We start from the raw sequence: 17546 nt of genomic DNA, 5'->3' as shown, positions 1-17546 counted from the left end.
TATAATTTTAATGTAATTCAAATAAACTTAGTGCAGTGAATATGCACTTAACAGCAAAAACATATAAAATTTCTTCTTGTTTGAAATTATGTATACGATTACTTTAATATACATGTAGTTAGCATTAAAAAGATTTTTACATTCTCTTTATAATTCACAAAATAAAAACTTTGTATAATATGCACAGAAGTATAATCCATCTTCCAACCCGGCAAGTCAACCGCTAGCATCGTTTCCCATGTATACATAACAGGATATCATCTACGCATTGTAAATCTAAAACCGGTTGCTGTCAGAATAACGCAAACAAAATATACAAAAAAAATTATTGGAGAAACATGTTCAAACATGTATAATCAGTTAAAAGAAAATATTTTACCAATAATAATATCAAATGCAAAAGAAGAAACACGCACTTTTGTCTAACAACAGAACAACAATGAATCACAGGGCACTGTAGCACAAGTTTTCACTGCGACACACGCTAACATAATGGTGTGTACTGACGATATAGGAAAAATAAATTCTAATTGCATTAAATTACAGAATTTTGTTTCACTTTAATGTTTATAATTTTCGCTTTCATATGTATAAACTATGCAAGCGCGCAGTATTGAACATATCTCTAAATACCGATTATCAGGACAAACGTACCCCAGCCACAAAACAATCAATGTGTCATCCAACCGTATGGATAAGACTAATACATACAACTTTTGGCTTGCATAATTAAAATCAATGTAAGCCATACATACACCTTGTATAATTATCGCGCTATTATCTGTTGATCACAGGAACACAGGTAACCCGTGCGTGACAGACAGGTGGCTGTTATCAATAGAGCGTTCAGTTTACATAACGGACTTGATCATCAGAGCAGAAAATCACCCTAACTTCGAGATAACGCATGTGATTTTAATGAATGGGTACACAGTTTTAGTTCGAGATAACCGGGGTATTCGACATTACCGTGTTCGACATAGAGGAGTTTATTTTAATCATTTATAAAGCAAATTTTGTCGGGACCGCGGCCGTACTTCGACATATCCGTGGTATTCGAGATATCCGTGTTCGAGATATCGAAGTTCAGCTGTATTTTGCATAAAGCACATGAAAGGAGGCTGCAGTTGCAGAAAAAAAATTGCAGGTAAAAGAAAGAAATGGTTCATGAATTAATGAGAAACTGACTAAATGCTTACATTGTATATTGTTCACTTTAAGATATGGAGTTCTAAGAAAATGGGCATTACTAATTTATTTTCTTAACCACCCTAAATTAAACTTTTAAAAGAAGACTGATATTATAGATCAAAAAACTTTGTAAAGACAAAGAAAAAGTAAATGATCTGAGGCAGCAGAATTCTAAACCACCATATCTGGGTTATCTTAGAACACCGAAAAGCAAATAAAGAAGCCTGTCATGCAAGTTAACGCTGGACTCTCCCCATCTCTGGGTTCAATTCAAATTCTTGCTCATGTGATAAAAGCCCTGAGTAAATAGCAAAAGAACATTGTCTGTGTGACCTGAGTTTTCATCCTCTGACCCGGACTCACTATTGTCCTCGGCCTCCGGGTCTCGGTTCACGTCCTCGGATTCTTCCTCCACTGGAAACACAATGCATCAAAACCATGCAATTTCACAACCAAAATTTACCATGCATGACTATAAATACCTGTTGTATGAAGATATCAAAGAGCTAAATTGTCCCTACTTTATTGTTTTTATAACACTTTAAATAACATTTATAATCTTTGGGGTGAAATATCAGAAAACTAACAAAATAGTCTTGAAATGAAGAGAATGTATTCTGAGTTAATTTCTTTGCTTCTCTACACTAATTCAACAGGTGTATGAATTCATCCTCATTTTTAAAATATACAAGTAGTAGTGTTATATCTCATATTGACCTATGGTTTGCTCTTATACTGACCTAGGCTGTAGTGGTCTCATTTCATATTGACTTATGGGCTGTAGGGTCTGATATTATACTAACCACTTGACTGAAGTGGTCTATATATGGACTTATGGGCTGTGGTGGTCTGGTGTTATACTGACCTATGGGCTGTGGTGGTCTAGTGTTATACTGACCTATGGGCTGTGGTGGTCCGGTGTTATACTGATCTATGGGCTGTGGTGATCTGGTGTTATACTGACCTATAGGCTGTGGTGGTCCGGTGTTATACTGATCTATGGGCTGTGGTGATTTGGTGTTATACTGACCTATAGGCTGTGGTGGTCCAGTGTTATACTGACCTATGGGCTGTGGTAGTCTGGTGTTATACTGACCTATAGGCTGTGGTGGTCCGGTGTTATACTGACCTATGGGCAGTGGTAGTCTGGTGTTATACTGATCTATGGGCTGTGGTGGTCTGGTGTTATACTGACCTATGGGCTGTGGTAGTCTGGTGTTATACTGACCTATAGGCTGTGGTGGTCCGGTGTTATACTGACTTATGGGCTGTGGTAGTCTGGTGTTATACTGATCTATGGGCTGTGGTGGTCTGGTGTTATACTGATCTATGGGCTGTGGTGGTCTGGTGTTATACTGATCTATGGGCTGTGGTGGTCTGGTGTTATACTGACTTATGGGCTGTGGTGGTCTGGTGTTATACTGACCTAGAGGCTGTGGTGGTCCGGTGTTATACTGACCTATGGGCTGTGGTAGTCTGGTGTTATACTGATCTATGGGCTGTGGTGGTCTGGTGTTATACTTACCTATGGGCTGTGGTGGTCTGGTGTTATACTGACCTATGGGCTGTGGTGGTCTAGTGTTATACTGACCTACGGGCTGTGGTGGTTTGGTGTTATACTGACTTATGGGCTGTGGTGGTCTGGTGTTATACTGACCTATGGGTTGTGGTGGTCTGGTTTAATACTGACCTATGGGCTGTGGTAGTCTGGTGTAATACTGACCTATGGGCTATGGTAGTCTGGTGTTACACTGACCTATGGGCTGTGGCAATCTGGTATTATACTGACCTATGGGCTGTGGTGGTCTGGTGTTATACTTACCTATGGGCAGTGGTGGTCTGGTGGTATACTGACATATGGGCTGTAGTGCTATGGTTTAATACTGACCTATGGGCTGTAGTGGTATGGTTTAATACTGACATATGGGCTGCGGTGGTCTGGTGTTATACTGACCTATGGGCTGTGGTGGTCTGGTGTTTTATTGACATGGGCTGTGGTGGTCTGGTTTAATACTGACCTATGGGCTGTGGTGGTCTGGTGTAATACTGACCTATGGGCAGTGGTGGTCTGGTGCTATACTGACCTATGGGCTGAGGTGGTCTGGTGTTTTATTGACATATGGGCTGTGGTGGTCTGGTGTTTTATTGACATATGGGCTGTGGTGGTCTGGTGTTTTATTGACATATGGGCTGTGGTGGTCTGGTGTCATATTGTTCCATGGGCTGTGGTGGTCTGATTTTATACTGACTTAGTCTGGTTTTATACTGACCTATGGACTGTGGTGGTCTGGATATCTGCTGCTGTCTCCCTGGACCTTGTGGAGGTTGGTAGGGACCAGGCCATCCCTGTTTAGAACTTGATGGCCTTTGACCCTGTCGACCTTGCTGCTGGACGGGTACGGGGCGGGAGTTCTGGGGGTGACCTTCACGCTGTTGAATCAACTGAAAGTTTCTTTTCAGTGTGGATTCCCCTGGGATCTGGAGGATGGAGCTAAAAGAAACAGTCAGACCTTACATATACTGTATACAGGGTTATTTTCGCCCCGTGTTATTTTCGCCCTTTCACACTTGCAAACAAGTTTGCCCCATTTTTAATTTGCCCAGTCATCGTTTTGTTTAAGAAATAATACTGTATTCCTTTAATTTGCCCCGTTTTAAATTCGCCCAAATGAGGGTAGGGCGAAAGGGGCGAAAATAAAACGGGGGCGAAAATTTCCCTGTATACAGTAGTTACAGCTCTTTTTTATATGTAAGATTTAGTTTTAAAAAATCTTAAAAAATGATGTTTCTTTTTCAGAGATCTTGATTTCAATGTATAGGGGACAGACTTTCATAAATAAGGATTTCAAAAGCATATGCACTTTATTCATTTGTGTTCCAAAGAGAAATCTTAAAAAGCTTTTTTTAAAAAAAAGAAAAGAAAATAAAGAAACAGCATAACAGAGAGATTGTACTTAGGATCAATTGATTTAATTATTCTGTAAAAAGAAAGTCATATAAAATGTTTGAACTCAAAAGTTGTTACAATGGAAATTAAGAGAGATAATATCTGATTCTTAAAATTTATAATCTGGCAGTGTCTGCCAAAGTGGAAAATGTTCATAAAAACATAGTGTGAATAAAATTTACAAAATATCTGAAATCAAGAGGTTAACCAGGATCAGAGATTGCCAACAAGCTCTCCTGGAATATACATTCTTAAGCTAGCCATTTTATAAAGATATTGCATGCACTTGATCATACAGGTTTGTCAGTGAGGTATATTCATACATAATTATCACTGTGAAAGTGAAAACATATGGTTTAATCTCTCATCAGCTTGTCACTGAAAAATTTAATATCTTTAAAATAAAAAAGAAGTTAAGATTCATTGTCCTTCTGTTCACTTATATAAAATTTCGCTTAATTGATAATAATTTTCCAAAAGAAATCTACATAAAATTTGTAATGCAAACAATTTCCACATACCTCGTGGTGCAAAAGTTGACATAAATTGACTTTAAAATTGAAAATATTTTAAAGGGATTTTTCAATCAAGTAAGAGTTATCTCAGACTCTTACTAGAGGGTTGATGAACCTTAAGACACATGCAAGTTAACATGCAAGATGTGTACACCTGGCCAGGTTTCTAGGTTTGACATCAGGTCATAATCTGTAGCCTCAATGCATTATCATACATGTATGTTTTGTTTAAATTATAAAATTAGTAATACAGATACTGGGACTTCGACATTATGAGAACAAACATAAAATTGGTTTTGATGTGCTTTACAGATTATTTAATAAGTAATTAAAATGATCAAAAGTTGCTTCATTCTGCCTCTTCTTACTTACATTCAAAGAAAAAAATTAACACTATCTCCTGAAAACCCTACAGATTTGGAAAATTCTTTTTGAATAAACACAAAGTAATTCTATGATCTTATAGCCTACAATTCTTTGATCTTATTCTTATAACCTACAATTCTGCAGTCTTACAACCCTGAAACCTGGTCAGATATTCACACAGAGAAGGAATAAGAACAGGTAATGTTACACTGGTCTGTTAGGATCCGGCTTGCTATCTCTACGTCTCGCCGTGCTGGGAAAGGGAAGGTCAAAAGTTATAAATAACATACATAAAACAGCTATACAGATACACTGTGCAAACACTATCAGTTTGGGGTTTCTTTTGGTACTTAGTATCTATTGTGGGGTAGAAATGTCCAATAGTCTGTACATTCATTCCCAGTGCAGCTATATGTTTGAATTTTACTAAAGAGTGGGGTGAAATTGCTAAGCTGATTCAAGGATATAAGAGACATATAAAGAGTCCCAAAAACACGTACTTTTTAGGTCACAATGTACCCTCTCATAAGAAGACTTACAGTCTATACCAAATACTCCTCACAAATGTATTCCAGAAGTTTTAATTGTTTATGAGCCATTAGGATCAGTCAGACTTATTTAAACATATTACTCCCCCCACTCCGAGTGGTTTGTTTCATGATAAATGAGAAATTTAGGTGAAGGTCATTTATTATTACAATGCACGTCTCCCCAAATTCGAGGGACAGTTTGGAAAATGGTTACCTACTCCTCTGATATTAAATCATGTCTGGGTAATTACTATAATTCTCTGAATGGAATAGATTCTAACTTTAGTATACTATTGCCCTTGAATTAGACATGTGTCAAGAAGTTGAATGAACAGACCAGACTTAATGCCTATTTTATGTAGTATTTCTTCCATATTCTGTGAAAAACACAATGTTTTACATTCACAACATATAATCATGGTACCACATTAATCTCCATGCATTCTTAATTAACTACTGAAGTTCTTCAACAAATTCATATAAAATCAAGTCAAATATACAGCAAATAATGGGTGAGCATCACCTTTTTTTTTTTTTTACTAGTAAACAAATGAAACAAATGCACACTTCATACAGCAAAAAAATTTAAACTATATAAATTTTCCTTACGATACATTCAAACCTACATGTACATGTATATATAAGCCACACCCCAACCAATAAGATCTTGCTTGCCTACATTCAGCAACAACTCCCACACAAGTACAACCCATGGCCACAGTAACCCTCCCTGATCATCCCCCCCTTGTTTACCTTGGTTCACCGGCCATGTTTGTTTCCTCCTCCTCCTCCACATCACTGGGTACCCACTCCGTCATGTTGTCCTCGTCATCTGAAATCAAGTACACCTCAAAATAAAATCAAGTACACCTCAAATTAAAATCAAGTTAACCTCAAATTAAAATCAAGTACACCTCAATTTAAAATTCTAGTAAAATCAAGTAAACCTGAATTTTAAATTACACCTCAACTTCAACTTTTGGAAAGATCATGAACACCTAATCAATTTCTAGTAAAATCAATTTAATTTTCTCAAAAAATCCAGTTCACCTCCACTTCAACTTCCTTAGTAAAATCTAGTACATCTCAATTTCATTTCAACTTTGGTATTTCAATCTTCTGAAGTTAATTCAAAAGCAGTTCAACTTTATTTCAAAGCAGAATTTATACTGCAATAAAAATTCAAGGCATTTTTAATTTCAATGTTGTTGTAAACATTTACAGTATTATGTGATTTAGAGCATATATGTCTTTGGATATTTGAACATTGCATAAATTTTGAACAAGCCGTAAATCAGTTCAACTTTATTACAGAACCACTTCTCAAAGATCTTTATATAAACAAAATGTTTCTTAGTTTAGTCACACTTATTACTTTTTTTGTGGTGTTTTTTAATTAGTGAAACTAACTGGGTGCTATTTGTATGGTGGTTCTCATTTGGGTCTTTTTTAGTGGTGTTATTAATATTGTGGTACTAATTTGGGTCTCTTTGAGTGGTGCTATTTATATGGTAGTTACTGACCCGGTCTCTTTTTGCGGTGCCTGTCTATGTGGTCCTTTAGCTGAATTCGGACCTGTCGCTCCGTGGGTTGGTCCTTTATGAATGGATGTTTAAGTAATGTTTCTGTATTTGGCCGATGCATGTAATCCTTCAGTAAACAAGTCTCAACAAAATTTGAGAATCTTGAGGACCTTAAAAGAAAAAAAAAACAGGTCTGTGATGTTAAACAGGTGGACCATGAAAATCTTAAAGGAGAAAAGATATATGTGCAAACAAATAAAATCTAACCATTATCAGTAAGACACTCAGCTATTTGTCACATAATTCTGGGCTGTGTTTAAGATTTTAGCTGCTATGTAGCTCTAATTAAAGCTACTATTTTGAACAGTAAGTCTAGCCATAACAAGTATTAATTCATACTTTTTTAATAGATATTTTATCTAGCCTATGAGCAAGGCTACCTGCGATCTTGAACATTATCATAGCCCATTGCTTTTCTTAATTTCAATCCTGGCTGTTACATACCATTTGTTTGATTTTAATCTCGGTGGAGCGTTCCTGGGAATGAGGAAGAGAGCCCTCATGGGATGCATATCACACAGCGCTGAAAACAGAAAATATTGGAAAACCTAATTCTGATTTATCTGTACAAAATCAAATCTTAATACATGTGTAACAAAAGTCACTTGAAAGTATATGTTAGCACATGGCAACAAAAGGATAATTAAATGACCATACATTTTAAAGTGTTATCTTATGTGCCTCTCAATCAAATAAATCATCTTAATGCTTTTAATTCCAGAATACTTACGTGGTTTTCCCTCTGCCATCTCTATTGCTGTTATACCTAGAGACCAAAGGTCACTCTGAAACGATAAATAAAACAGAGTTATCTCCCTTTTTGCATATTTAGGAAAACTCCATTCTTGCATCTAGTTGCAAGAAACTGAAACTGTGAAAATCATGCATGAAAAACACACAGGGGAAAATAATTTAAATTCTACAAGACATTTCTATATTTCAGTGACTGATGTTTCCATCTCCCAAACTACAATTAAATTCAGCCCCAGCACTTTTATTCTGTGTACACTCACCCTGTTGTCATACGTAGCATCTGGGTTCTCATCACAAGCAATCACCTCAGGGGCCATCCTATCATAATAAAAGAATTTAAAGTTCTCAGACCAAGCAGATTATATTTACAGATGCAAAATTCACTAACAAGTAAATTAACACAAATGACATCAGATTGCCTTGGTACGTAAATTTCATCAATTAATCCAAAATCAATAAAAAATTAAGATTGAAGAACACATCAAACTGTAAAATCACTGAGACTTACCAGTAGGGTGTCCCTATAAAGGTGTTCCTTCTGCCAATGGTTTTATCTAACTGGGCACTGACTCCAAAATCAACTAAAAACAGATCAGAATATCTATAAACATTTACATATCTGTCTGGATGTTTTTGTAGGTATTCATTTACCAAATATCTAATAAATAGAGCAAATATGCTTCTCACTGACCTAGTTTGACTTCAGCATTGTCAGTCAGTAAAACGTTTTGTCCTTTGATGTCTCTGTGTATTACTTTATTGCTGTGTAAATGTGCAAGACCCTGGAAGAAGTACACAAACTTGAGCACTAATCAGCATAATCAGAAATGGAGAAATTCTAAATTTAGTTCTTTAATTAACAGTAATAAACCGTCTAAGGCCTACCTAATCAGTTTGATTACAAAATTTACTCTAAAATTACTGTGCAATATGCATGAAACTAAGAAAGAAAATCTAAACAAAACATTGCAATCTGTTTTTGAACATGTTCAACAACTTTTTTCCCTTGATCATAAGCAGATTAAGGCTGGTAGATGAAACACTGTTGTAGTAAAGAAAGGGATCAACAGTCTCAAATGCAAGTATAAAGGTTTTTCAAACCTTCCATTAACATTACACAAAGCTTATACTCTGACAAACAAGAAGTCTTACCCGTAACATCTCTCTGCCAATATACGCAATCCATTCTTCCTTTAAACTGCTTCCTTTTGTGGCTAAAATATAAAAGTTTAACATTTTAATACTAAAATTGCTGAACAATAACTTGTGAATGCAGAGAAGTTTTTAAGTTTCCATTCTTGTTTTCCTAATGTAAGACATTGCACATCATGCATATTTTATCTATGCATTATGCATACATGTATATATTTTACCTCTCCATTTTTAAATAATTTTTTGACCTTTGACCCTTACCTTTGACCAGATCTGTCACTGAACCCGCTCCACAGAACTCCATAACCAGCTACAACAAAATATACAAAATTAAATTTAAGAAAGGTGTTGTTACTTCTGCAGACCTATACACACATGTAATGTATTATTATCATACTTGTTCTTGATTCATTTCTTGAGACAAATCTAGAACTTTCAAACAAGAAAATTATTGAGCAGTTGCATGGTTATTTACTAAGATGTTCACTTAATGCATTTTAAAATTATTTCATCATATTTGTCAATAATTGTCTTTCTGAGACTGATCAAAATAATCAGTTTTAAAATCAAATTCCAAAAATTTACCAACACTTAAATTCTACATTAAATTCAGATTAAATTCCTTGCCCATAATTGATCATCTTTTCCTGGAGGACTTTTCTTGATAAATGCTCCATAATACGTGGCAATGTTTCTGTGGTTAGAAAACTGCAACATAAAAATATTATAGAAATCACATGTCTGTTAAAATTGAGAATGGAGGGTGGGCACTTGTAATGTTTCATAATAAACATGTAATTAGTGTTTTCCCTTTATTTCAAAGTAAAGGGTTAGAGATCAATTGTAACAGGCTTTGGGATGAGGTTTATGACAAATCTCTGTGGACCTTACAAGTAATACAACAATTAAATTTTGATGTTTCTATTTCAAAGCGGCATTTTTAACAATTGAAGCGGTTAATTTGGCCGGTAGCCATTTCTTTGGGAAAACACTGTGTAATGTACACATTTTTTTCAACACATTGATTTGTCACATGTTACATTATTGTACCCACTAACCTTCTTGAGGACATTTATTTCTAGTTTAATTTCCTCTTCTTCATCCTTCAAAATAAAATTCAACGAAAAAATAAATCAAGCACTTAATATCAATACAATCAAGAAAAAATAATGTTTACTCTCGAGGATACTGTCCTTGTTTACACCTTTAACAAAAGACTCCTCACCTCGGTGACATTCATCACTTTAATGGCTGCCAGCTGTCCCGTCTTTGTGTGCCTCCCCTAAAAAAGAAAAAAAAAGCTACATTTAATGGAAGCATTGATCATGTTCCCCACATGTATTTCTGAAGTAGAGTAAAATAAGGCTTCATTATTATCCATAAAGTTAACAATATATCTTAAAGCCATGGGGAGTGAATTCACTTTGCTGTAAATGTCAATTCATTATAGGCATCTTTGCTATATGTATATGCTTGTTTTATTGTATTTTACTGTAGGTTACACATGTTCTTCTGAACATGTAAAACACTTCATCATATGAGGAAAACTTGCTGACTGTAAACATGGTAAAATGTATGTTTACAGTTCATCTTCCACAGATATGCCTTGCCATAAATTAAAAATTTGGCTTTTTAAATATCCAAACCATCGGTGGACTCCATACCTTGTATACTTGGCCATAAGTTCCATTTCCAACAACTTCAATCAGATCAAATATTCCTGCTGGGTCCTGCAAAGTATGAAGAAAAACATAAAGTTTCTGCTTCTTCTGGAAGTTGGGGTACCCCACTGGTTCATTTCTATAGTATTCTTACAAAAAATGATATATAAAGATATTGAAATGGGTAGGAATAATCCCCTGGGATTAAATGATAATGCAGAACATAAAATTTGCCTTATGTAAGAGGATCAATGTTTTTTATAGAGTCTGACAGATATTCTTCTTTGTTCACTGTTATTATGTTGTTACTTAATCAGCTGATTTGATAGGGGAATAGAAAACAATCCCGTTCTTTGTAAAATGATTGTAAATATATATTCCGCGAGTGTAAAATATGTATTATTCTAATTGAATTTATAATCCCTTTCTTACCCTCAAACTCGACAAGTCTATGTCGTCCAAACTAACGTTAGTGGAAGCCATCTTGGATTTGATTCATTGAAAAACTTCACTTCCTCTTCAACTTTGCGCCCACGAGAACCACACCACGGGTCAATACCGATTTTTTAACAATAAATAATCGTCGTTTGGAGACTGTTTTCTGTTTTAAATTGAGAGATCATCATGCAAATGGCTGCATGCATCAGAAAAAGTTTCCAAACTTGGAACTGTTCCGCTATATTTACACATGCGAGTGACAGATCAGTGCATTGTGGGATATCAGTCTAAGGGCGATAACTCTCACACAATGACATCATCCGGAACCAGGTGCGGTGCATGACGCACAATGGTATTTTATTTTGTTGTTGTTGAAAAAGAAAGAGGATATGTTTTTTTTTAAACTTCACTTGGTGAAGATACCAGGTATTTTATGAACTGACCATGTTCCCCTTGAGAGACAAAATAGTTGTCTAATCTGAAAAAAAACAATACCTAAAAAATCACTCACTTTAAAGAATAATATTCTATTTCTGTAAATCATTGCCCATTAAAAAAAAAAAAAAAGAGTCGTATACTTTTAAAAAATTATGAAATTAAAGTAGGTTGACATATTTCGAAAATAATTTTTTTTTCTCTTGCATTGTTTCTTAGTACAACCCCCTTCCTTTCTTATTTTTAAAGGGGAAAACACAGTTTATAATTATGAGTAATTATTTACAACATCAAAAACTAAAAAAAAATAGTTTTTTTTAAAGAAAAATACCAGGCCTATATTTTCACAATCTTGGATTATGTTTAACATTATGTGTTTCCGAATCTTGTTAAAAATGACAGGTGTTATATACATATCGAGATTATTGAATTATTCATAAATATAACATTTTAAACTATTTAAACAGGCTCAAACAACAACCCAGATCATTACCTTCTGTTGTCTTGGAAAGTCTATTTAAAACAATACAAGCAATAGGCAGTCTTGCATTTTGGATTTTTTTTTTTTTTTTTTTTTTTTTTGATGAAGATAAAGACATTTGACCAATTTTGACCTTCGCTAGCTAATGTAATGGTTTTTGGTCCACTTTGCTCCTCATATATGGGGACACTCTCTACCATCGGCTCATACATTCACCTCTGTCATTGGCTCGCGTATATCACAGTGATAAGCACGAGAAATAGTGCGTTTCTTTTAATTTATTTTAATTAAATGTCTGGGGGTAATGATAGTCCTTAAAGATAGATATTTACTAAATAGATATAAAACTATAAGTTTAATTTGAAATAATACTTGAAATGTTATGTTTTTAACGTTATGTCAAAAATCTTGACGGCTGCGAAGATTTTAGAATTCCTGATGGATGTCCTTCAGTTTCAGAAATGGCGTTCCTCCACGTTCAGTAATGTGTCCTCAAATCATAACGTTACATACATCAAAAGACTGGCGTGTCATAGCGGGCGCTGGGAGGATGTATATTGAATGAATCAAAAGGACTGGAAACAGGTTCTTTCAACTTCCTGGTTCCTCTTCTTAAATACAACAATATGTCATGCAATTAATATAATACATAGAAATATTTTAACAAGTGATATAAGTGAAAATTCTGTTCAATAACATAGCAAATTAAAATCTACACCTTTCATCAATAAATTCATGGACAGCAGCAAAAATTTTGTTATTAGTTTTTAAAGGCAATTGTGTCAACAATATAGAATCCGGATAGGGCCACGTAGTTCACTATCGCACCATCGAGCATGACTAAAGGGTTGATGGCGCGATAATGCGATGGCGCGATAACGATGAAGCGATGGCGCGATGACGAGGACGCGACGGTGCGATAGCGCGATAACGATGATGCGATAGCGCGACAATGCGATGACGATGGTGCGATAGCATGATGGAGCGATAGTGAACATCACTTCATCGTCATCGTATCATTGCGCCATCATCATCGCACCACCATGTCCTCGCACCATCGCTTCATCGTGCTACCGCCTCATCTTCATCGTCATAGCCCTTTCCGGATTTCATACATAACATTTTTAGTTCGACATTTTCGGTTGGGTGAACTTCTACAGCTATTAGCGACTATGGATAATGAAATAACTAATACAAATAAAATTAATATCAACCAAATTGGCTACTGGATACATTAGATACTGCATTTTTTTTAATGGTTCAAAACAGAAAGTATTCCTTTAAAAGTATCATGTTTATAATATATTTTAGCAAAAACCGTATGATAATGTTCATAGTACTAATCATATATGTTCTGCATATGAACCACAGTATTTCTGATTAATGACCCTCTTGCCAGTGGAAGGAAGTCTCAGACTGGTAAATAAACACGAATCTAGGACAAATAAAACATTTGACCTGGTGTAAACAGAAGAGGATCGTAAAACGTAATCTCCCTGATCTGCCTCTTGCATAAATTTCATTTGAAATGGTGATCGAATTAAGGTTGAAAATCTCCCTCGAAACATGGCTCCCTGATTGTTTATAAGATTTTATTTCTTACCTTTAGTATTTTTATGTATCATAGAGGGACAACCTCTAAAACTTAACAAAAAACATATCGAAATGAAGGTATGCTATGTAAGAAATTCATGCATTTTTGATAAATTAGTAAGTCTGATAAAATTATCAGAAGAAAGGGGGAGGAGGGGGCAGCATTCATTCGTCAGGAATGCCTTCATAAACTTTGGAACTTGTTTTGCAATGGAGGCAAATGCGACAAGTTTGTCTTAATTGCCATCTGCAGTGGCTGCTATAGATTGATTTTATTTTGAAATTTATAAACCCAGAATAGAGCCCTAAGGACTGTATTGTTCTGGTTTTACACATTATTACACTATTTACGCAAAGATTATCGGGGATAGCACATTAGGTGAAATATATACTATAGTATTCCCAGGGCATGCCCATTGTAATTGATATTTCTGGAGGAGAACTATCTTCTCCTGATGACTATATTAATATGCATACATTCACAATGTTTCAATTTATGCTTGCTAAATTTGAAGATTCCACAAATCACCTGAAATAAAATATATAAAAAAAACGTGTTAGGAGTGAAAAGGTTTGCTTGTTTTTGCATGGTTGATCTTAAATTAGGTCGTTATCCGATACTTATATACATATGAAAGTAAAAATAGTGAAATTGGTGTAAAGTTCTTCCTACAAATAACTGTATTCTTGTATCTTATTTTGTATGTCTTTTTTTATGATGCTGAAATTGAATAACATTCTAAATTAATCGAGCAAGTGATGTTAGGAATTAAGTACAGTTCTTTGTAAAAATCATGCAAAATAGGCATGTAGGTGATATATGAGGGTTCTCAGAATTTGATGATTTTTCACACATAGTTTCCTTTTGCCCTATAAACCATGTATGCAAAAGGAAAAATGTTCTGATTCACGATTACAATGGAAACATGGGTAAAGAAATTTCCCTAGCAACCAGCCGATTTTCAGCTTCAATGGACTAAAAAATCTCTTATCTTTCAGGCTCAAATTAAATGTAAATACTAAAAGAATTTCTTTTTCATTGCTGTTATTCTCAAGATAATGATCTTAACAGTTTTCACAATCAAAAATATAGAATAAGATTTAAAGATATATCTGTGATAGATGTGGGAATATATGCATGTTTTTCATTTTTTGCTGACTCAGCATTTTCCTTGATTTTGGAATTATTCAATGCCTAATTTTGGAATTATTTGGAAAATCATATTTATTTGAAATATTTGAAAACTTTAATCCCATATTATTTATTTAACTTACATTTAAAAATGTTCTTCAAGTCTTTGATTGTGTAATAATTATAACTAAATTCATTGTTCTATAATTATTTTGAGATGCAGAAAAGAAGATATTTTCATACGCCGGCATTCCGCCAAAAATATAGTCCGTGCTAGATTTCAAACTCAGTTTACCATTTCTATTTATAGTTGTACAATTGTGATGAGGAAAGAAAAATATCATCTTTTAAATCTCTTACATCTAAATATATAAAACATATAAGCAAATATACTTTGAATATTTCATCTAGTCAGAAACCAGACAAGAATCCCTCCTTAAGAACAATGATGTCATAAAGATTTATTGTTTTTCCGCTCCATCGGACTTTGGAGTGTCAAATAATCGGGGTTTGGTGCAGACCGTCGGACGTTGGAGTCCCATAGCACTTTGGAGTCCCACATACATATTTTACTTCCAGGTCAATATCACTATTCAGCTACATGAAATATTTTTTTTCTTAAATGAGATGATTTCTCTGGTATATGTATCTGTAAACACATAATGTACTGTCAGAATCCGATGTTCCAGCCCAGAGAAGGTGACTTCTGTTGTCATAGCCCAAAGCCTGAGTTGCATTTATCCTGCATTGTATGTTGAACAACATCATTAGAAAGTTACCCTCTTTGTCAATCATCTGAACTGTGTTCCTTATAGCATCAGACACCAGAATGTGTGATAGCCCATCCACACAGATTCCTTGAGGTGATAGTTGTGATTTTGGTGTTGGTCCTGTGTAGTAGAAGCGATGTCTCCCCCCACGATCTGTCACTACTACAGCATAGTGGTATAAATCTAACACTATTATATCTCCATTAAGGTTCTCTGTGATATATTTGGGAAATTTAAATAGTTTATGACCCGTGTTATCGTGATGTATGGCCTGGATTTGTTGTCCTGTGCTGTTATACCGCATCACTTTGGCATCCGTATAAGTAGGGTTATCTCTTTCATATCTCCTCATCCCAATCAAGAGATCTGCATTGAAGGGAGAGCAGTAGACACACCTTGCTCCCCATGGTTCTGTGCTCTTCACAAGTGTATTTAGTGTTTTGTTGTCTGTAGATAATTTGTTGATGTTATAATACTTGTATATATAAATTAGATTCCCCTCAGGAGTCACAGAGTGTCCTCCAGTACGACCAACTGTATCTGTCAAAATGTGCATACGGGTACCTTTTCTGTTTTTTAATATTATCTGTCCATTTCGATCACTAATCCATACCATGTCATTTGTCACACAGGAAATGTGAAAAACCTCTCCTACACCTTCTACTATTAAATATTTCTGAAAAACACCGGGTGATAACTTCATTGTCAATAGGTGCTCATTTCGTACTTTTCTTTTTCCTGTGGCTATGGACTGGATCTCTACTAGTAACTTCATTTCATCTACCATGTTGATTTCACTATTCACTGAGAAGGAAAAATATCAGAAATGTTCTTAACCCTCGGGATCGGGGTTTTCTTTAGATATAAAAGGAGTTGTACCGGCTTGTCAAACAATTGTTCTAATTTGTGTATAAACGTTTCTGTTTTGGTAGTGTTTCTTTTTGGTTCTTGTAAACTATATTTCAATGAGAGTTTTAATATACTGATATCATTCATTACTGAATCTGTCAGATTCTTCAACCTCCTACTTCTTTTTGTAATTCTTTGCTTGAGGTCAGCTAATTTTGACTGCACACCTTTTTTGAAATCAGATTTTATACTTTCAAGAATAGCTTGATTGTTTGGGATAAGTCAGATCTGATCTGAATGATTTTGTCTTTGTGTTTTTGTCTGCATATTTTATAAGCTGAGAAAATATCCAGAATTTCGTGTTTTCTGTGTTTATCACACTCGACACAGAATGGAAATTCACATAAGAAACACCAGCTTTCTAAACACTTGTTTTGGTGCCTGTCACAAGACTCTGGTATCATGGAATCGTCATACTTTAAACGGCCATTCACTACATCGTGGTATTTGGTGTCAAGGTCTATTACATGTGTCTCTTTGCAACGAACATAGAGATCATAGAGAGGTTTTACAGTGGAATTCGAATTTTGCCCTGCAATAAGAACACTCTGTATATCGGAAAGCTTTTCTATTTATGATTTACTGTAAAATGTGCTCCTGTTTTATTGAGTTAAGGAATTTTTCTGTTGAATTAAGTTGCAATCTGAAAATATATAAAAATCAGAATTTAATTTTTTTTACCTTAAGTTTTCCTGGCTAGTTTTACAGACAAGTACTTTGAAGTTGATATTAAAAAGATGCTGGAGTTCCTTATTGACAACATTTATGTAGTTTTTGGAGACAAATCTTCTAACAAACTTCGGAGACCAAGTTTTCCAACAAACTGTTATAATCTCGCTGGACACTCATTGCACTACTTTTTAGCGATCTGTTTTTATATTCCTATAAAGCAGAATTTATTCAAAAACTTTTACATGAGAAGAAGAAAACACTTGCCGTAGCCTTCAACTCGACGACGTTTTATCAATTAACAATAGATTTTTCCATTTATACTCAATTCATCATAGTGAGCTTGAAATATAAGACGCTACAGAGTCTGCCACTTCTGTTTCAAATTTTGATATTTTACTGATTATAGACGATAAAGGCA

General features: G+C 34.9%; 1 protein-coding gene across 5 annotated transcripts in view; it reads right to left on the bottom strand.

The window, feature by feature from the left end:
* The window catches only part of LOC133197465 (serine/threonine-protein kinase mig-15-like), a 45307-nt gene extending 33881 nt beyond the window's left edge, over window positions 1-11426 (bottom strand). For 2 of the 5 annotated variants that reach the window (XM_061333522.1, XM_061333520.1), the window contains exons 1-17: window positions 11131-11425; window positions 10702-10767; window positions 10263-10319; window positions 10096-10140; window positions 9665-9745; window positions 9299-9347; window positions 9038-9099; window positions 8577-8667; window positions 8394-8466; window positions 8146-8203; window positions 7863-7917; window positions 7577-7655; window positions 7073-7242; window positions 6303-6381; window positions 5228-5272; window positions 3462-3682; window positions 1525-1605 (exon numbers count right to left, since the gene is read on the bottom strand). In XM_061333522.1, the coding sequence (XP_061189506.1) occupies window positions 1525-1605; window positions 3462-3682; window positions 5228-5272; window positions 6303-6381; window positions 7073-7242; window positions 7577-7655; window positions 7863-7917; window positions 8146-8203; window positions 8394-8466; window positions 8577-8667; window positions 9038-9099; window positions 9299-9347; window positions 9665-9745; window positions 10096-10140; window positions 10263-10319; window positions 10702-10767; window positions 11131-11181 (1363 nt within the window). In that variant the 5' untranslated portion in view covers window positions 11182-11425. Of the gene's footprint in view, window positions 1-1524; window positions 1606-3461; window positions 3683-5227; window positions 5273-6302; window positions 6382-7072; window positions 7243-7576; window positions 7656-7862; window positions 7918-8145; window positions 8204-8393; window positions 8467-8576; window positions 8668-9037; window positions 9100-9298; window positions 9348-9664; window positions 9746-10095; window positions 10141-10262; window positions 10320-10701; window positions 10768-11130 lie in introns of all 5 variants that reach the window. The other 3 variants (XM_061333519.1, XM_061333523.1, XM_061333521.1) reach the window with 3 other exon arrangements.
* Between the last annotated feature and the right edge of the window lie 6120 nt (window positions 11427-17546).

This window comes from Saccostrea echinata, unplaced genomic scaffold (assembly GCF_033153115.1).
Source record: "Saccostrea echinata isolate AGI-Se365-2 ecotype Australia unplaced genomic scaffold, CSIRO_AGI_Sech_v1 ptg000030l, whole genome shotgun sequence".
Lineage (NCBI taxonomy): Eukaryota > Metazoa > Mollusca > Bivalvia > Ostreida > Ostreidae > Saccostrea > Saccostrea echinata.
Note: the sequence above shows the minus strand (reverse complement) of the source record. Positions and strands in the feature narration are given on the sequence as shown.